Below are 20,183 nucleotides of genomic sequence, written 5' to 3'. Positions count from 1 at the left end.
GGCTCAGGGACCGCTAACCCAGCTCCGGGCCCACACTGTTCCTGTGGCTTTGGGGATGGGGTTGGCAGGATTTCAAGGCCCAGGTGGTGTTTGGTTTGGCTGGTGCATCCTCTGAGTGCTGGGGTTGGTGGGGGCGGGGAGACCGTCTCCATTCCCTCCTTAACTCTGCGCTTTATACTTACCACAAGCCAGGTGCACTGAAGCCAGACAGCCCTGCCCTGGGGCGCTTACAGCTGGAGCGGGGCCTGACACACTGGAAAGCATCAAAGCATCCGTGTATCCGGTTGAACAATTGCAGTAGGTCAAAAACGGCCCACTGCTGACAATTTCCTATGGTTCCATCTGATAAATGGCAGCCGTGGTAGGTGCCACTCCGAAGAACATTCGCGTGGGGCTGGGTGGCAGGCGAGGAGACCCTGGAGAGTTAGGAATGGTTGGCGGTGGTAACCATGAGTTTTGTTCTGTGTCTTGACAGCGGCAGGATAGGGGCTGGAACGTGGCATGATCAGAAAGAGTGACCACCACTTGGTGGACGAGGGTATGAGGGGCCATTGTGGAGGCAGGGAACAGATTATAAAGCCACTCCAGGCATCCAGCAAGATGAGGAGGAGCCCTAAGCAGGGCACCCGGCCCCGAGGACCAGGGGCTTGGGGGTGGGGTGGGCTGCAACCCTGGCTCCCAGGGCAGAGCAGGTTCCCAGCCAGTCCTCCCACCTCCCTGGCCCAGCTCTCCCCCCATCGTGGCCTTGCAGTCACAGAGACACCCCAGGCAGGCAGGTAGAAAATGACCATGTTTAATGACAGTCCTCAGTAAAAAAAAAAAGAAAAGCCTTTATACACACTGTACACATTTACATGGCTTTGGAGGGCTTGGTGTGGGGTGAGGGCTGGAGGGGATCTGACCCGTGATAGGATTGAGGTATGTTGGGGCCTCCAGGTCCCAGGGTCTCTGGCAGGAAGCACCCCCTTCCCCAGCTGCCTGGCCCTTGTGCCCTGGATCCTGGGGAACAGGTCTCCAGAACCACCAACTGGAAGGCAGCCAGTTCCAAGCACCTACCAGAGCTGACTTCTCAGGAAAAGACAGAAGGCACAGTGCCCTGGGACCCACATGCCAGCACCCTGTGTTACCCCACAGCCAGGACAGTGAGGGCTCCAACTCCCCCAGCCCTGCTGAGGTGCTTCTCTGAAGAATGGGGACAGAGACCCAAGGCAGCTGGGTTTGACTGTGACCAGCACAGGTTGGGTGGAGCTGGCCTGAGGCCACCCTCACCCTTAATGCCGGAGCCTCCCTGCCCAGTCTGAGGCAGTCACTGGCAGTGGCCACGACCTGCGCGGCCCTTCCTGCAGTCCTGATGGCAGTGCCCGCCTCCCCCCCCACCCCCGAGTAGGCACGGCTCCGTGCCGCACCCAGTGCCCACAGCCACAAAGATGGCCACGGTCTCCAGCCGATGTCAGTGTCCTGGCAGGGGTTAGGGGCCCTGAGGACATCCAAGCCATGGTTAGCGGAAAGTATTGGCAGGCTCGGTACACCCAAAGAAGTCGGGGCCCACGAGGCGGGGGAAGCCCTCCAGGGCCTTCACCTTCACAGGGTCAAACTTCCAGTAGAGGCGGCCGCGCAGGAAGTAGGCATAGCCTGAGGAGACAGGAGGGTCAGGCGGGGCGGGTGGACACAGGGGCAAGTCCCAGTGGGCAGACCTTGGCCACTGCTGAGTTCCTTGAAACCTGTAGACCCCAGGGTGTCCCTTCCAAAACCTCCCTTTGGGCAAGCCCTTCTGCCTGCCCCAGGGTCTGATCTGAGCTACCACCCAGACTGACAGAGGCCAGAGCCTCGGAGGCCCAACTCCTGCCCCTCAGGAAAGCAAATCCCGCCCCTCTCACCACCTCTCCTGTGCCTTGAGTCAGATGGGGGACACTGGCGACCTGGAGCCCAGGAGCCCGAGACCACTACAGGACAGCTCTCCCGGCAGGTCCCGATGTGGGGGAGCACAGAAGCAAAGGGGGGACACGGGAGAGAGCGCTGGACTGTGAGTCCCAGATCTAGTGCTTCAAGATCACAGGAGGCAGGTGGCTCTTGGCTAGTAGCAGGGACTGCCTGGGTGGAGGTCCTGGTTCTGTCCACCTTGGTGGACCCGGTTAGGTACCTCACCACCTGAATCTCTGTTTGCTCTTCTGGAAACTGGGTTCATAACAGATGCTACATCGGGAAATCGCATGAGACATGTACAGAGCTCAGCACTGTGCCCAGAGCCTCATTGGCCCTCAGCAAGCAGCAGTTATTACTTCAACAGGCACGACCAAGGGACCTCGGCAAGTCCTTGTACCTCTCTGGCCCTCAGTCTCCTCATCTGCAGCACAGGGGTCTAGCACTGCCCTGGCACGAGGAGGGGGTGGAGAAGGAGTTCGCCAGGCAGAGGACCCGCAATGAGAGCTAATGCCCAGCCACCACCGGTGGGAGATGCAGCCACCACCCCGCTTCCCCCAGCCACCCCACCCCCAGCGCACCGTCAGCATCCTGGAAGGCAGCGTCGATCTCAGAGGGCACCCCTCGCCAGTCGGTGGCCCGGCGGGGCACAGGGCTGTCCACACGGCGGGTGCTGGGGTGGAAGCGCCAGTAGTCTCCGCCTCGGAAGAAGTAGATCTTGTTCTTCTCGGGGCCCCAGACCAGGGCGGCGTGGACCAGGGACCCCAGTAGGCCCAGCTCAGAGAGGGGCGCGGGGCCCAGGACTGGCTTCTCACCATCGTATACCCAGTATTGAGCTCCTGTTAGAGAGTGGAGGCTGCAACAAGCTGCCCAACTGCCACATCCAGCCACTGTGGACCCGCCCAGCCACCACCATGGCCACGGACTTTCCCAGCCTCAGTTTCCTTGTCCATAAAACATGAAGGCCAGCAATGCCTGCTTGGCACCCCCCACCCCCAAGTAGGACATTGGGCAATGCAGGCACTGGGAGGTACACGTGGGGAAGTTTACTCTAAGCAGCAGAGAGGCCGCCTGGGCTCCTGCTCCTTCCCTGCACTTGGCTGCCCTGGACAGGCACCTGCTGCCCATCCCTGGGCCCAGCCCTGCCACAGCAGGCCCTAGCTGGGCCTTTGTGAAGTCCCTGCTGCCCGCAATGCTCCAGGCTCTCGTCTCTGCCAGACCCAGATCACATCCCTCTCTGCCTTTTCCAAGCTGTGCCCTCATGCAGGTCACTTCACCACCTCTGAGCCCCGGAGGCTCATCTCTAGACCAGGGGTAATGATCACACATGCTCCATGGGGTGTGATACCTTCAATTCTACTCCAACCTCGAGAGCCGCTTCCTCTAGGAAGCCTCCCAGCTGTGCCCAGAGGAGTGAGCCATACTCTTCCTTGGCCCCAAGAGTTCGAGGCACACTCCATCTGTTCATCATGTCTGCCGTCTGTCCCTACCCTTGACCATGATATTCCTGAAGTGTGACCTCCAGCCCCCACTCACCTTGGAAGAACCAGATGTGGCCCTGGGCATCCTCGAAGGCTGCATCCACGGAGGTGGGCAGCCCCTGCCAGTGGCGCGAGGCCAGCGCAGGGTAGCCGGGCTGCAGCTGGCCCCCGCGCAGCCGCCATACAAAGCCTGCCTTGAAGAAGAAGAGTTCGCCGCGGATGGTGGCGACCGCATCAAAGGAGACCTGGCAGGCATCTGGTGGGGCATCTGGCTGGGGTAGGAGAGAAGGGTCAAAAAGAGCCTGCACTGGAGCCACAGAGGCCAGCAGTGGGGGTCGGGGCTGGAAGCAGGGCCTCACCTCCTGCCTCCCCACCCTCCTGGGCCTCACCTCCAGTGGTGCAATCTCGTTGGTGTCCACCCCGGCCCCGGGGCCCAGGTCTGGGGGCCTAGAGGTGGGGGTTAGTCGAGGCCGGCCGTAGAGGTGCTGGATGCCCCTGCGGTCATCCGGGCTGAGGCTCAGCGGGTATCGGAAGGTGTAGAAAGGGGACATGAGGGCCTTAGCAGCTGTCGTGTGCTGCAGCCCGAGCACATGGCCAAATTCATGGGCTGCCACCTGCAGGAGGTCTGTGCCTGGAAAAGGGAGATAGCCCAGCAATCCCCGAGCTCCTGCAGCAAGACACTGAGCTGCGGGCCCAGCTCAGGGACCTCGGCAAGTCCCCATTCTCTATGATGTTCAGTAGCCCCATCTGGAAAGTGGGTCCCCAGCCCATACCCTGGTTGTCCCCGATTGTCCAGGTCTCGTCATAGTCGAAGTGGACATCCCCTTCTCGGTGGGTCTTGGGGAAGAAGGCGTGGGCCAGGATGCCCCCAGGTCCATCAAATGGCAGGTTGTCCCCATGCCAGTACCTGCAGGGGAGTGGGGGCAGAGTCAGTGGCTGCTGATGGGTGGGGCTCATTCCTAGAGGGGTCCCCGGCCACTGGCTCACCTGGTGAAGTCGATCATGATGTCAGCGTGGCCCTCGTGCACCTCGGTAAAGGTGAGTGGCGTCACATCACTCCATACCTGTAGGGCCTCTGCCACCGTCTGCCGCACCTGTTCCCGCACCAGCTGCCATGGGAACCGGAGGATCCTGGGGGAGGAGCAGGGCCCTGGACCTGGCTCATGGGGCAGCATCAGCCCCTGATGGCTGTTGGGCCAGGAGTTGCCCCTGGATGCTGCTCAGTGGGGGAGCAGGCATGCACGACACAGGCCAGGTGTGCCCTGGGCCTCAGGTGTGGCACACCAGTCCCTCTGCCACATGGGCACATCTTTGTGTGGGTTTGTGTCCTCAGGTGCCCATGAGTATCTGCATTGGGTGGAAAGAACACAGGACCAGGAGCCCCGAGGCCCACCTTCTAGACCTGACTATACCGCTCACTGTGGGGAGACCTTGGGCCCTAAACCTGCCCCCTCCTGGTTCCCAGCTCCCCACCCAGGACATTTCCGGAGCCCCCAGCAGTCTCGGCTCCAATGCCTCGGGGCACCACACCAGTATTCACACCTTCTCTCCCAGGATGAGCCCCGCTGCATCACCCTGAGGGGCCTCAGGTCACCTGAGCTATTACCTGTCCTGCCACTGCTGCTCCCTACCTGCTCGGATCCCAAGTTGCAGCGATAGATATGAACCCGGTGTGGATAACACCTAGCTCGCTGAGAGGAGGGGCCATGTCTGCCTCATTCACCACAGAATCCCAGGACCTGGCCCTTAGTGCATCCCCACAGAGGCTGCCTGGCTGACTGAAGGCTGTGTCCCCACATGTCTACGGTGTGACCAGGCATGTGCTGAGACTCCTCTGCTGAGGGAGGGCATGGGTACAGGGGGTACCATCTGTGTGGGCATCTAAGTGTGGGTTTGGGGTGTTGACCCAGGGGGCTCAGAGGCCAGTGGATACACCAGCCTGTTACCATGGGGATCTGGCACAAGTGTGTCTCAAGAAGCAGGGTGAGGGCGGTAGGTGGAGGGCGAGAGCCTGCTTGCAGCCCCTGGCCCTACCTGTAGGTGAGGTCCGTCTTTTCCCAGCGCCCGCCCGACAGCACGAACCGCTTTTGTCGGTTGTGGGCACTCGGCCCATCCAGCGGGTCAGGCACGCCGCAGCGGGGAGGTCTGGGGCCGGCGGCAGGCTGAGGGGCCTCCTGGGCAGTCGGGGCAGATGCCGGGCTGCTGGGAGGAGCTTCACGCCAGGGCTGTGGACCCCTTCTCACTGGGTGGCGGCGGTGGGCATCCTATGCAGGAGAGAGGATGCAGGGACCTGCTCAAGCCTTGGGTCCTGGTGGCCTATGGTCAGAGGTGTGGACGGTCAGCGCACCCTCACTTGACCCCAGCCGGCCGTGTCGATGGCCAAGCTGAGGCCGTCACGCAGCAGGGCCCTTTGGCACAGGCTGACTGGCATCCAGATGCTGATTCCAAGGCCTCCTACCGCCTCCTGCCCCCTTGTGGAGGGCCTGGGCTGCCAGGCACCTACTCCCACCATTTGGGCTGGTGAGGACTGGGTCGGGGTGCAGCCCTGACTGTACTCTTCACACACACCCAGGAAGGGACCCCACAAAGCTTCCAAGGAAAGGCCAGGCCGTTGTGCTCTCCACCCCCCCAGCAGATACCTTTCCACCTACCTTTCTTCCTGGGTGCCCCCGGCCCCCACTCTGCCCTCTCCAGTTACGTGAGCTGGCTCCTGCCCAGGACAGCCACTGCAGCCACTCCCCAGCGTGGAGGGGCTGCAGTCCTGCCTCAATCTGCTCACCTGACAAATGGGGACGATACTTCCCCAGAGCGTGCATCTGAGGATGAACCAGGCAGTGCACACAAAGTGCGAAGGGCACCGGGAACTGAGGTCTGATTGCTGGGGGCAGTCTTGCTCACGCTCTGCCAGGGCTGGGTACACGGTGGGGCTAGATGTGCTCTGTTTGCCCCCTCCCCGGGGGTATGTGGGGCAGACAGTTACCAGACACCCAGCCCCACCGTGCCAGAGCCCATGGACCACAAACAGTGATTCTGACCTGGAGCTCCCACCCTCCGAGAGTCCCAGGATGGAGGTCGCAGTTCTCATGCATGGAAAAAACAGAAGCTCAGAGAGGTAGAGAGACCCAGCGGGGTCACCCAGCAAGGGCATGGCCGGGCCAGGTGAGGACTCTAGCATCCCAGGCAGGGGGCAAAGGCCCGGCTTGGGACACAGTAAAGCTGGGGGAGAGGCAGAGCAGTGCCGTCTGCTGAGAGACTCAGCGCCTGTCTAGTCTGGGCCTGTCTGGTCAGGGCCGCTGTGGCCTCCCCACAGCCATATTTGGGGCGGGAGCTGGGCCACCCAGGCCCCACCCTCGGCCTCAGCCTCTGGCGGCTCTCCCAGGCCCTGGGTGCCCCAGAGCTCTGGTGAGCATCCTAACCCCCCCAGCTCCCGATTCCAGAGCCACCAAGAACTCAACAGCCTGGAGCCACTCAACCCCCAAGGACTCCCCATGATGTAGGGGTCCTCTAGACACCTGGAGCTTCTGGGGTGTGAGGCCCTGGGCCAGTTTTCCCCATTTCAGAGTTGCTTCTTGAATGGCTGATCACCTGACAGAGCCCAGCCATACCGAGTGTGCCAGTGCTAAGCACTGATGGCTGCCGCAGCTCACCCGTATCTAGGCTAGGACGCTGCCAACTGCTCCACGGACACGCTCTCAGCCCCTGATGGGACCTCCCACCATCTCTGCAGCCATCATCCCCATTTCTCAGGTGAGGACCCGGAGCCCAGAGAAGTTAAACAACTTGTGGGGGACACAGCTGGCAGGTGGCGGGCTGTCTGCACTCACAGCCCACCCGCTACTTGCTACTCTGCTCTGCTTTTCAGGCTGGGGTCACCCTACCCCTGGAGGAGGGACACATGCTGGCCTCACCTTGGTGACAGAAGAGAAGGAAGGGGAAATGATTAAGTACCTGCCACTGCCCAGGCACTCTGGAGGCAGGTTCACTGAACCTCCCCCACCCCCATCCCCGGCATAAGTTGGGGAGGATACGCATGCCAGGTCTCACATCAAGGATGTGGACCCCAGACTTATGTGACGAGCCATGACGGACTGCACCTTCCCCTCCCCAGGAAGGTCTAGCCCATAGACCTCCAGGATAAATAGATTCCTTCCCCCCAACCCTGGCCAGGATCTGAGGACCCTCCCCAGAAAGGCCAGGGCTGCGTCGTTCCTGGGAGCCCCAAACAGCCCAGAGCCCAGCCTGAAAGTTCTGTTTATGCCCGCGAGCAGAAATTGCTCCTCTCCTCTGCCCCACCAGTGAGGCCTGAGCAGCCAGCCACAGAGGGAGGGTGGGTGTGCCTTCCTTTCCTGCTCCCACGAGGCACCAACTCCTCATGGATCCCCCATGAGGACCCCTGGATCATGGGACTGTCAGTGCAGCAGAAAGAGCCACGGGCTGAGATTCAGAAGGCCCAGTTCTGTGCTGTGGAGACCCTGGATGGAGTGACCCTGGGCAAGTCACTGTCCTCTCTTAGCCTCAACTCTCCTATCTGTCAAATGGGAATGGTGCCATGGCAAAGGGCTAAATGACCTCCATCTGCAATGCCCGCTGCAGCATCTGGCGCAGAGAAGAGCCTCTTCCTGGTCTGGCTTCTTGCCCCGTGGGCCCTCCCCTCCCACACCTGGGAATCTGCTCCACCCAATTCCCTACAGCTCCCCTGAAGTTTCCAGACTTTAAATAGTAACAAAGGAGTTGCAGCTAGAAGGGAGCTCTCAGGCCTAGAGAGGAAAAGTGACTCGTGCTGGGTCCACCCACGAGCCAGGGGCCTCTTGCTCCCCGCCCACATCACGTTCATTGGTACTGGAGAGCGAATGAGCAGGAGGCACTAGGATCAAGGCCCCTGGGCAGTGGGGTCTTTTTCTTGGAGCCCACCATTTAAGGGCTCTTGGCCTCAGTTTCCCATTGCTGGGATAGGACACATGCTCCCTGCCCTGCCGACATCCCGCACTCTCTTCCCCAGTCCTTTCCGGCCTGGGGCCAGGGGCCCTCCCTAGCTGCAAGGCCTGGCACGCAGCAACCTGATTCCTCAGATGGGTGTGCCAGTCCCCCCAGGGCAGCTGGGAGGCAGTGAGGTGGGGGGTGGGCATAGACCACGCCTGGCCTCATCTACAGCCCTGGGGGATTGGGGAGCAGGTATCACCCCATTTCCCAGGGGAAGAAACAGAGCCCAGAGAGGTCAAGGTCTTGGCTCAGGGTCACACAGCAAGTCAGCCAAGAGCTGGGCCTAGACCTGGGGTTCATGCCTCCCCACCCATAGCCCCCCATCCCCCCAGCTCTGGCCTGTCTCCAAAATCCACATTCCTGAGAAATGCGCCTCTTTGGAGAAGGTCTGCCTCCTCCTCGGCCAGCTGCCTCCCTCAGCCTGCCCTGGGGAGGGTGCCCAGCTCCTTCACCCCACCCTTCTCTGGCGGGCACCAAACCACAGCCTCAAACATACTCGAGGAATTTCTTGGGGAACTCAGCCTCCTGGCTGAGCTAGAGGCTTGGGGTCAGCCCCTGGGTCAACCTCCAATTAGGAAAATGGGAGGTACCTAGCAGAGGGGAAGTGAGGGAAGACCCCAGACTGGAAGGTGCTGGGTCTGTTTGCTGTTGGTCCAGCGGGACAGTTACTCATAGCTACTCTCTCTACTGTGGGCAGGAGGTGACCCTGAGGGGAGGGCATTTGGTTAGACTGTGAGGAAGGCAGGGAGCATCACCACGCCATTCTACGCCCCTCTGAGGCTCAGAGAGATCAAGCAACCTGCCCAAGTCACACCGCTAGTGGGGAGGCAGGTCCATCTCCCCCCACCTCCCCCGCTGGCTCCAGAAGGGAAGGCAGCGTCCACCCCACTGGGCGGCGGGGCTTTCATCAACCCTGAAGGCTGTGAACTGGGATGGATAAATATTTACAGAGCTTTTCTGGCCCTGCCAACAGCAGTCCGGGGATAAACACATCGGAGGCGACCCCAAATGCTCCCTGCATATCTGCAGCGTGACAGACAACGGCCCAGCTCAGACCCAGACCCAACTGACACCGCACGAGCGGCAAAGTAGCAGCTGCAGGTGACGTCTCCAGTGTGCCTGGCTGAGCCCTCTCCTGGCCTCACCTCATATACTCTTCAGCCCAGCAGCGGGCACTCTTGCCTCCCACCCACCCAGACAAGACTGGGGTCGGGGGTGCTGAGGCTCCAGAGGGCTCACCTAGGGTCACGTGGTTCAAACCCAGGTCTCTCCTATACCCGAACCCCATGGATTCAACAGCTACCCAGGGTGATTTCTGACTCTGCCCCAAGGTCTAGGGGACCAGGAGGGGCTGGGAAAGAGGCAGGGTCCCTGGACTGGGGTGCCCACCACCCCTTCTGTCCTCTCCTGCTCCTATAGCCAGGGCAGGGGAGGGCAGAGCTGGCGTGGCTGGACAGAGGGGCCCAGACTGGCCAGACCTCCCTCCTCACTGGACTCTACCTGCCACCTCCCTAATGCTCCCATCCCTGCCTGGGCTGGCTGGATGCTCAGCTGGGCATCTGAGTGGGCTGGGTACCCAGCGGGCTCTGGGCCTGCAGTTGCCCAGGCTGTGACACCAGGCCCACCTGGCCGCCCCTGGGACTGGTCCCCCCAAGTGCCAGCCGGAGGGGAGGGTGCAGTTTTCCCAGGCACACACAGGCTGTCACACATGCCGGGCCCTCCTTCCTCTCCAGATCACACCTTCCTCTCCCTTCCCTGTCTGACCCTACGCCCTGCTCTCTGAGGGTCTCGACTCCCTGCTCTCGGCCCCTTCTTTCTCACCCAACTCATATAACATACACTAGCTCTCACACTCATGCTGCCTCCTGGCTCCACGCTCCCCAATATCACCACTCTCAGGTGCCAGGCGGTGGCGCCTCCTCCAGGCTCAGACCCCATTTCCCGGCAAAGGCTGCCCTCCCCAGCGCTTCCTTAACCCTCCAGCCTGGAGGTGTGCTCACGGAGGCCACACATCTGGAGGCTGCCAGTCTGAGACCTGCTGGGCTTTGTCCCTGCAGTGAATAGGGGGCCCTGTAGCCACTCCCGCTGTACCTCCCCCAACACACACCCCAGTATCTCGGCCGGGCCGCCGAGGAGCAGGTCCCAGAGCTGGGAGGGGGGTGCGGAGTCCCGCTCACCAGCCTGAGCGATCCCGGCGCAGGCTCCACTTGCACACCTCCAGGGACGGGAAACTCACTATCTATCACGCCCCCAGGGACCCAGACAACTTTTCGGGTAACGGGCCGCGCCGGGCCACCCCGGGCATCCCCGTGGGTCCAGCTCGGCCACCGGGCCCAGCCCGCGTGCCCGGCGCCCCTCGGTGGGGGGTGGCCAGCCGGCGGCGGGCACTCACCGGCGACCGCGGGGCCCGGGCCAGCAGCGGCGGCGGCGGGAGCAGCAGCAGCAGCAGCGGGAGCAGGAGGGCGCGCGGGGCCGCGCCGCGGAGCCGGGCGGCCCAAGCCATCCGCCCCGGGGCTGCTGGGCCTGCTGGGCCGCGCCGGCCGCCGCCCCTTATAGCCTCCGCCCCGCCCCCGCCCGCCCGGCCCCGCCCCCGCGTCTTTTGTTCTGCACTCGCCCCGTGCTGGCGGCCAGGGTGGGGGAGGTGGGCGGGGAGGGCTGGCCAGGCGGGGGCCGGCCCGCGGACCCAGTCCTTCCCGGGCGGGCCGGCCCTGCGGTCTCAGGGGCCTGGTGCTGGGGGACCCTGGCCAGCCGGTGCTGCTCCGGGCCTCAGTTTCCCCGATGCGGTGGAGAGTCTGAGAGGCGCCGCGTTTCACTCCTCCCCCTCCTGACCAGGCCACCTTTGGAAGGCGCATCCCTAGCTGGTCTTCCTGGGGGCCTGACCTCTGACCTCCTGTTAGCCTGTGACAGGTGGCGGTACCCACGGGCAAGTTCTGCCACTCCTCAGAGCCTCAGCTGATCCATCTGGAAGATGGCACTATAGCCCCTGTGAGGAAAGGGATATTAAAGTGTGCCCCAGAGGAAACTGAGGCATATGGAGGCGGCTGGCCAGGACCCCAGCTTGGCGCAGAACCATAGACAATTATAGATGGGGAAACTGAAGCCCTAAGAGGGAGGGACGAGATCAGGCTTTTCCAAACCAGCAGGCAGGCAGAGGGGTCAGAAGGCCCTCTAGCTGGTCAGCTGGAGGGAGGGTACGGTCAGAAAGCCATGGGGGGCAGTGTCTGAGTGGGGCACTGGGGGCCCAGGCTGCCCCTTGGTCAGGGACTAACAGGCTCCTCTGGCCCCCTCCGGCCCAGCTTCCTGAGACCGAGGATAAGTAGGTGAGAATCAGAGGAGGGGGTGATGACCACACTCTGGAAGGGATCCTCCAGGCTCATATACTCTCTGTGATGACCAGGGACCTCACCAGCTTGCCAGGCAATCCGCTCCATCATGGGCAATGCTGGGGAGCCAGGACACAGGCGGTGGCTCCCGTCCTGGCGGGCGGGGTGCTGAGCTGCCTCAGTGTGAGGCTGTGGGCACCCGTCCTGGGCCTAAGAAGGGGGGAGGCGGTGTGGGGAGGGGGAGGAGAGGGACACTGGCTGACTCAGTCCTCCCTCCGGGTTCCAGTCCGGGGAGCCTTCACAGCTTCTCCAGAGAGGCTCTACAGAGACCCCTAGAGGGCAAGGAGAGGAAAGACAGCAGTGATTTTTACTACCTGGGCTGTTTGCCATCTTTTTCTTTAAAGTGATCTACTTTTAAAAATTGAAATGCCTACTTCAGCCTCATTTTAGCCACATTGGTCAAGAAGTCATAAATTTAACGCAGAGCGGTTTGGTCGTTAGTCGGAGGAGCTTCTTCCATTAGTTCGGAGACTGCGGCTCTTCATTGGGCAGCGGGAGAGGTGCGGCTGTCGGAGAAGCGGCGAACTTAGGCATTGGGTGAAAGAAATTGGCCCGAAGCAAGCAGCCTGCTCGTAAGTCCACGGGTGGCAAAGCGCCCCGCAAACAGCTGGCCACTAAAGCGGCCAGGAAAAGCGCCCCCTCTACCGGCGGGGTGAAAAAACCTCATCGCTACAGGCCCGGGACTCTTGGGCTTCGAGAAATCCGTTGTTACCAGAAATCCACCGAGCTTCTGATCCGGAAGCTGCCTTTCCAGAGGTTGGTGAGGGAGATCGCCCAGGATTTCAAAACCAACTTGAGGTTCCTGAGTGTCGCCATTGGTGCGCTTCAGGAGGCTAGTGAAGTGTACCTGGTGGGTTTATTTGAAGATAGTAATTTGTGTGCCATCCACGCTAAGGGAGTCACCATCATGCCCAAAGACATCCAGTTGGCTCGCCGGATACGGGGAGAGAGAGCTTAAGTGAAGGCAGTTTTTATGGTGTTTTGTAGTAAATTCTGTAAAATACTTTAATTTGTGACCTTTTTTTGTAAAAATTGTTTATAATATGTTGCATTTGTACTTAACTCATTCCGTCTTTCACTCAGGATGAATGCAAAAAGTGACTGTTCACAGATCTCAGTGATGTGAGCACTGTTGCTCAGGAGTGACAAGTTGCTAGTATGTAGAAGGGATGGGTGATATTTCTTGCTTCTCATGATGCATGTTTCTGTATGTTAATGACTTGTTGGGTAGCTATTAAGGTACTAGAATTGATAAATGTGTACAGGGTCCTTTTGCAATAAAACTGGTTATGACTTGAAAAAACTCATAGATTTGATGAGCTAATTGTATGTTTTTTTCCGATACACATGAAAATATAGACAGTAAAAATATTTGTGTAAAAAAAAATATATATATATATATATATTTGTGTAACTACCTTAAGTGGTCTTGAGTGCCTCCAGGGGAGCATGGCCTTGCTTTGCGGAACCACAGTCCACCTGTCATGGGAGCTCAAGTAACAACCTCCCACGTTGTAGGCCGCAGTGGAGAGCCATGGTTACAGCAAGCTGGGCTGGTCACAGAGGGCTTCCTGCAGGAGGAGGACCCTGATCAGCCTAGGAGGGCCAGTTTGGCAATAGGAACAAGTGGTCAGTGGCTGCATGAGCAAAGCGGTGGAGGCTGGACCAGGCCTGGCATGTCTATGAGGAGAGAGCAGCCACCCTTCACATGCTTCCCTCACCTCGAGGCCAATGGTCACTCCTACTGCAGAGAGGAGAAAATTTTGGCCCAGGCCCAGATGAGGGTCAGGGGAGGGCCCTGCTTCCCAGGCTGGCTGACAGGACTGTGTGGTTGGGACACAGTAGAGACATGCTGAGCCTTCCAGGCACTGCCCATGTCCCCTGCGTCTCTTCTGCCCCTTCCTCACAGAGGGGACTCCTCTCCCCACCTGGGACCCCTCCCCCACGATTTTGCTGTGGGCGATTTCATCCTCCCCACAGTCCTGGTGCTGGGAGGACTCCCTCGGGCATAGGGGACAGTGATGATGGGGTGGTAAAGAGGTCAGGACCTCTCCCCGCTAAGGGTAGCAATAAAAGACTATGAAAACCTCCAGTTCCCGAAGGGCTGGGAAGCGTCTTAAATTCGGCATTGCCCTGCCCTGGGCCTGGAACCAAGGTGGTAAAATTCGAGGCCACAGGATTCAAACCCGCACAAACACCTCTAGGTTACGGCCTTTGGGAGGGACACCCTGCATAAACGCTGTAGGGGTCTGGCGCTGCATCCGTGGGGCAGGGGGTCGGGTTGGGTGGAGGGCCACGCAGGGGGCCTCGTCGCACCCCAGCGGGGGCTGCCCGCGCCCCGCAGTGATTTTGCCGGGAAGGAGTCCGAGAGCGGTCCGGACGCCCCCTGGCGGGAGCTCTGGGGACCTTCGCGGAGGGTGGGTGCTTCTTCCCCTGCCCAGTCCACCCGCGACCCTGAGGCCACGCCGGAGCCAGCGAGCCCGGTCCGATAGGAGGGGGAGGAGCAGGGACCGGCCTCCTGGTGCCCCACTTTCCGAGCGCGGGAGAGCCCCTAGCTCCACTCCCAGAGCTCCGCGGTCGTCTTTGAAGGGCCAGGCTTCGCTCCTGCGTACGCCCTCGGCGCCCTGCGACAGCGGCCCGTGTCCCCAGGGCGCACATAGCTCGGGCCAGGAGCTGGGAGGGAGCAGGGTCACCGGCAACGGGTGCTGCCTGATGGAGAGGCCGGGTGACCCGCGAGGGTGCAGCCTGGCCCCGGGTCCCGAGCCTCCGGCCGGGGGCGTGTCCCCGCGGCCCCGCCCCGGCCCCGCCCAGCAGCGCCGGCCGTGACAGGCGCCGCCGCCTTCGTCCCCGAACCGGAGCAGCAGTCACCGTTGCTGTCTCCGACTCGGTTCAGCCGGTCCCACCGCCGCCACCATGCCCCGGGGGAGCCGCAGCATGGGCGCCCGGGCAGCCAGGTGGGAGCGGGACGAGGGCCCGCAGGGTGGGGTCTGGGGAAGCGCGGCCCCCAAGGACGTGACAGCGTGACCTTGGCGGCTGCTGCGCCATCTTGGCGGGGGAGGGGCGGATGTACCGCAATCAGGCGTCTAAGACGGTGGTCGTCCACCCTCCGGGAGGAGGAGTGGGTGCCTCTCCGGAGCTGCGGGCCCCTGGGGCCGCCGGCCTGGAGTCCGGCCGGGATTAACCCAGCTTCTTCCCATCCCGCAGCCGCAGCGCCGCGCCCCCTGCCCATCCGCCCGCGCACCCGCCGCCCTCGGCCGTGGCCCCGGCCCCCGCCCCGTCGGGCCAGCCCGGCCTGATGGCGCAGATGGCGACCACGGCCGCCGGAGTGGCCGTGGGCTCGGCTGTGGGACACGTCATGGGCAGCGCCCTGACCGGAGCCTTGAGCGGGGGGAGCTCAGAGCCCGCCCAGGCTGCTGCCCAGCAGGTGAGCAAGGGTTCAGGGGAAACTGAGGCCGCCTTCTCTCAAGGCCACTGAGCGGGGAGCTGCTGGAACGTCCAGCGAGGAGTGTCCAGGGTGTCCAGAGCTGCCTCGGCCAGGGACTGTGCCCAAGAAGGGTCCTATTAGTCGCTCTGCTGTTGGTCTCTGGTCACAGGACGGCTCTCCCTGCCCCTCCCCTGACGCCAAGGTCCCTAGACCCCGTGGACAGACACCAACCAGCCCTTTAAAGATGGGGAAACTGAGGCCCTTAGGGTCTCAGAGACTGGCCCAAGGTCACCTAAACCTAGTAGAAGGGAGGGATGTTGAAGTTCCTGAGTCCGTGTTCTCTCTCCCAGGTAGACCCTTCCTGTAGCCCCTGCACCCAAGGGTGAAGGGTAGCCAGTGACTCTGGATCTGTTCCCTGCTGGCCTGTCCCCCACTGGGCACCCCACCAGTCCTGAACCAAATTCTGGCTTAGTGGTGGGGTCGGGGGTAATGAGGATCAGTGTTGCTGAGCAGGAAGGTGCTAGAACTTGTGGGGGTGGGGCTCATACTCTAGCAGAGCACTGGGCTTTTCTAGAAGCTTCTCTCACCTCCCACCCCCACCTGCCAGCATACCTGTTATGAGGCAGCTGGGAATGCTGTCTGTACCAGCACCAACTGGGTGGCTTTGAGAGGGCTGTGGGCTCACCCTGTTTCAGGGATGGAGCAGCTGAGGCTACACAGGGCAGGCTGGGCCTGGCAGGGCTGGGGGCGTTAGGAGGGGCAGCTGGCACCCCCGGCTCTGGAGTCCTCTTCTGGGTGCCAACCCCAAGCTGACCTTGCTGCTTCCTGTGCTGTAACCTCAGGCCCCGGCCCGCGCTGCCCCGCAGCCCCAGCAGATGGGGCCCTGCGCCTATGAGATCAGGCAGTTCCTGGACTGCTCCACCACTCAGAGCGACCTGACCCTGTGTGAGGGCTTCAGCGAGGCCCTGAAGCAGTGCAAGTACAACCACGGTGAGCTGGGAGGCCCTGACCCCTGCTGGGGCGGGAGCGTGGTCTCTCCTCCTGTACCTTCGGCCTGACCTCCACCTGTGCCGGCCCTCCCTCTGCAGGTCTGATCTCCCTGCCCTGAAGAGACCGGTGCAGATTCAGGGGCCAGCCCTGCAGCCACTTTCACACCTTCACCGACAGCAAGACCATGACATCAGATTGTACCCACGTAGCTGAGACTGGGAGTGAGGAGAGGGTTTCTCACCCCACAGATGATCCAAGACGAAAATGTGCAATTAATAGTTTATGTTAGATCCGAGCCTGCTGTGTCCACTCTCATTGGACTTTCTGCGGGTGGGGGAGGATGAATGGATGTCCCACTGTGGAGTGGGATGCTTCACCTTCAGCTGGTGTCCTGGGTGGGGAGGGTGACCTTGTAATCCTGTGTAATCTGACAGCCTCGGGCAGTCCAGACTGGGTGGTGAGGCATTAGCAGGTGACCATAAGCCTCAAGGGCGTCTGACTCCTGGGGCTGGAATCCCTGGAGGAGCGTGCTGTCTCCTCTCAGGGACCCCTGCCCCTCCACCCTTCTCATCTCTGCCTCTGGATCCCTTTCTCCGCACCCACACCTTAGGGGCCCCGCGGCGGCCTCATGTTCTGTCAGTGACCTTGCAATTTCCCAGAAATTCCAGATTCTGCAAGAGGAATACTGCTGGGCCTTTGCACCTGATCACACCAGGCAGAGGTCACGGCCAACCCCCTTGGATCTGAGTCCAGCTCGGCCACTTGGCCGTGATGTGCCAGGTCACGGGGCCTGCCGGAACAGAGGTGCTGGCCCTTCAGACGCCATCACACACTCTGTGCTGCTGCCTTCACTGAGTTCATTCAGCAGCTCTGCACTGAGCACCCACGGTGTGCCAGGCCCTATTCCACATCTCCCCGCCCTTGTGCAGGCATTTAGCCTCCAGCGGGATGGTGGGGACCTGTCGCCGGATATAGTGTCTTCCATCGTGTGGGTGTATGTGTGTCTCTGAGGGGGTTGGCATTGGGGTCCACCTCTCAGCACACACATCTGTCCCCTGGGAAGGGGTCCCATATCTGGGTATGAGCATCCCCCCAGGGATCCATGTCTCCTCCTTACCTGGCTCTCGGCCCCAGCTAGTGGGTCCCAGGCAGCAGGAAGCCCACCCTTCGGGGCCGTGAAGGAGGGCCTTGCTCCTGGTGGCCACGCAGAGTGCCGGCACGCCTTCTCCAGCCATCGCCCGGGGGAGGGGAAGGCCCGACAGCCAGCGCAGCTCCTCTGGAAGGCCCCAGAAGCCCTGCCTGTGGGGGACTGGTGGGAAGGCACATCCTCCCCCTGGGGCTCTCCTGTGACACTCACCTGCCAGCTCTGGACACCGCTCATCCAGGTTCTCCAGGAGGGACTCATAGCAGGTGGGGGCCCCGCCCTCACCCTCTGCGGAGGGAAGAAGGCTGATTCCTGGCTGGCCTGGTGGTCCACACCCCCACCTCTCACTCTGGACCTGTTTGCTGGCCCACAGTGGGGTCAGGACAGGGCATTGGATGGGAAGTTCAGGGCTAGGTCCTGGCCAAAGCAGGGGCTCGGCAGGGCTTGGGTGGTCTGTGGCTGCTCTTCCCCATCTTATATTCCAGCATAGCCGCACAGGGGGAATCTGGGGCCCCACTTACTGATGATCTGCACTAGGACATAGATCCCACGCTCCTGCAGCAGGGGGCTGCCCATGGAGGGCGCCAGGGAAGGCCCCTCCTCCAGTCCCTCAGCCAGGTTCCAGGTGCCCATCCTCAGCCAGGAGGGCTATGGTCACTGGGGGAGCAGAGAGGGAGGCAGGGCAGGGCTGGAATCCCTACCTGGGGGCCCTCAGAGGTTCTCCCAGCACCCCTCCCTGCCCCCTCACCATCTGGGGGCACCTGCCCCCTCTGCCTCAGGTGGGTGATGAGGAGCACCAGGCTGCACCAGGGGTTCACCAGCTCCCAGCAGCCAGCTGTGGGAGAGGAGCAGAGGTGAACGAATGGCACCCTCTACTCCCCCCAAACTGGGACCCTCTGCCTCCCTCCCGTCTCTTCCCTACAGAGCAGGGAATGGGGCTATGAGATTAGGGGCTATGAGATTAGGAACGTACCCCCTTCCATCTCCCAAGATGTCGGTGACCGGGGTGCACAACTTCTGTCTTTCTCACGCGACCCTCCCCTCCCACTTCAGCCCCACCTCCGGCACCTGACAGCCCCTCACCCCCTACCCCGCACCAGCCCCGCCTCCACCAGAAGGTCAGGAATCTGCAGCTGGGGCTAGAGCTTTAGGTGCCTCATGCCCCCTGAAGCTGGAGGACCACTGACCAGCTAAGGGATGGAGCAGTTTGAGCATTTGCTCCACGGCAGCGGCTTGGTGGCTGCGTGGCCCGTGTGCTCCTAGAGGAGCCCACATGCATTTCCCAGGACCCAGCCGGGGTTTCCCCTCAAGGGACTCTCCGCGGACGCTCCCATCCCTTCCCATGTGTACCCCTTCCCCACGCCGCGTCCCCACTCTCCCTCAAGGCAGAGGGAATGTACCCCCACCAGTCTTCCGGGACAGGGGACCCCCCCTTACCTCCAGACATCACCGTGATAAACATGGCTGCAGGGGGGAGGAGACAGATGTGGGGGCTTTGATCCCCCAACCCCCAACTTCCTAACTAAGGAAGGAGCTGGGGCTGAGATCTACCCCATGTGGCGCCCTGCGGGAGATGTGTGTGTCGGGAATGGGGGAGTGATGGGTGGGTGGGTAGGTCCAAGTGCAGCTCCCCGCTCAGCTGCCCTTGGGGCTGGGCTCCACCAGCCCAGGGGGTCCTTGCAGCTAGTCCAGGAGACTTGGCCTCCTCTTCCTCCCGCTAGCTAGATCAGAGTACAGAGAAGACTCAGGTCCTCCCAGCTTCCAAGCTGGTCTCCATGGGAGTGGGAGCTGCCAAGAGGTCTAGGCAGGAAATGCCTTCCCCCCAGTATCCCGGTAACGGGCTCTGGGGAGGGTCCGGACATTCCCTGATGCAGGGCTCTAGTGGGGGCTGGAGCCTCAGCGCCCAGGGATGTCCAGAGACCACATCCCCTCACCAGTAGAGACAGAGCTTCCAGGCTGAAAGCAGGGGAGATTCCTAGGGGTGGGGTGCTGGCGTGGCTGTAGCAGAAGCGGGATCCTCACCAACCTCACAGGCTCCCTATCAACTCAAGGCCCCCTGCCCTGGGCTCACTCCCAGCCTCCCTCTCTTCTGTCCTTGTTTCTTTCCTTTCTTAGTCAAGTTTATTGAGTTATGGTTTACAGACAGTAAAATTCACTTTTGAGTGAACAAAACACTTTTGAGTGTTTTCCAGTTGTGACAAGTCTCACAGAACCACCACCAGTCTGGATACACAACATTTCCATCACTCTCCCAAATTCCTTCATGCCCCTTTGTGGTCACCCCAGCCCCTGGCAAGCGCTGCAGTGTTCCCTGCCCCCACCTCTTCCAGACTGTCGCGTCCCAGAGAGGGAAGCAGCAGACAGTGCGGAGCCTTTCAGGTGCGGCTGCTTTCACCTAGCTCCATGCGTGCAGGATTCACGGGGTAGTCAACCGGTGTCAATGGGTCCTTCCTTTCATCACCCGGGAGGGTCCCACTGCCTGGAGGTGCCGCGGTCTGTGGATCCACTCACCTGCTGCTGTTTGGATTGTTTCCCGTTTTGGGTGATTATGAGTAAAGCCAGTACAGACACTCACCAGCAGGTCTCTGGGTGAAGAGACGTTTCCATTTCTCTACTGTAAACCTCAGCAAGAGGGATTGCTGGGTCCTCTGGGGAGAGTATGTTTAACTTTGTAAGAAACTGCCATTGTTTTCCAGCGTGGGCAGCGTTTGCATTGCCCCTCTTTCCGTCTGGTTGTGGTTGGGCCTCTGGACTCATGGCGGGTCAGGATACCTCCTTCTTAGCTGCCCTGCCACTGCTCCCCGGTGATTACACTATTCATCCACCCTCTGCAGGCAGAGCTCAAGGCAGGAGGCAGGAGG

At 61.4% G+C, this 20,183-nt stretch overlaps 4 protein-coding genes across 6 annotated transcripts; 2 read left to right on the top strand and 2 right to left on the bottom strand.

Moving 5' to 3' along the window:
• Positions 1-88: 88 nt before the first annotated feature.
• Positions 89-11,774, bottom strand: MMP11 (matrix metallopeptidase 11). Of its 3 annotated transcripts, none has more exons than XM_079942661.1 (8): positions 10,774-11,774; positions 5,436-5,665; positions 4,389-4,532; positions 4,175-4,308; positions 3,791-4,032; positions 3,457-3,673; positions 2,502-2,759; positions 89-1,632 (listed from the first exon to the last, which is right to left on the bottom strand). In XM_079942661.1, exons 1-8 carry the CDS (start codon positions 10,882-10,884, stop codon positions 1,499-1,501), a joined length of 1,470 nt encoding a protein of 489 aa, XP_079798787.1. In that variant the 5' UTR covers positions 10,885-11,774; the 3' UTR covers positions 89-1,498. The 3 variants fall into 3 exon arrangements, with proteins under 3 accessions (XP_079798787.1, XP_079798788.1, XP_079798786.1); XM_079942662.1 differs by having other exon boundaries at positions 3,457-3,669; XM_079942660.1 differs by having other exon boundaries at positions 3,457-4,032.
• Positions 11,160-12,820, top strand: LOC307197283 (histone H3.3A-like; the record flags this gene model as incomplete). Its single annotated transcript, XM_079943046.1, has 3 exons — positions 11,160-11,171; positions 11,289-11,366; positions 12,309-12,820. 3 exons carry the CDS (start codon positions 11,160-11,162, stop codon positions 12,720-12,722), a joined length of 504 nt encoding a protein of 167 aa, XP_079799172.1. The 3' UTR covers positions 12,723-12,820.
• Positions 12,821-14,205: 1,385 nt separating this feature from the next.
• Positions 14,206-16,473, top strand: CHCHD10 (coiled-coil-helix-coiled-coil-helix domain containing 10). Its single transcript, XM_079943193.1, has 4 exons — positions 14,206-14,718; positions 14,969-15,188; positions 16,031-16,178; positions 16,277-16,473. Exons 1-4 carry the CDS (start codon positions 14,678-14,680, stop codon positions 16,294-16,296), a joined length of 429 nt encoding a protein of 142 aa, XP_079799319.1. The 5' UTR covers positions 14,206-14,677; the 3' UTR covers positions 16,297-16,473.
• An 804-nt stretch (positions 16,474-17,277) lies between these two features.
• LOC307197242 (uncharacterized protein C22orf15) lies at positions 17,278-18,784 on the bottom strand (the record flags this gene model as incomplete). The annotated part of the gene is given in 7 exon segments (XM_079943010.1): positions 17,278-17,426; positions 17,429-17,454; positions 17,536-17,610; positions 17,844-17,944; positions 17,946-17,979; positions 18,071-18,157; positions 18,760-18,784. Coding segments are annotated over 7 exon segments (462 nt in total). The 3' UTR covers positions 17,278-17,312.
• Between the last annotated feature and the right edge of the window lie 1,399 nt (positions 18,785-20,183).

The sequence above is a fragment of the Stenella coeruleoalba genome, assembly GCF_951394435.1.
Source record: "Stenella coeruleoalba genome assembly, chromosome: 14".
NCBI classification, from domain to species: domain Eukaryota; kingdom Metazoa; phylum Chordata; class Mammalia; order Artiodactyla; family Delphinidae; genus Stenella; species Stenella coeruleoalba.
Note: the sequence above shows the minus strand (reverse complement) of the source record. Positions and strands in the feature narration are given on the sequence as shown.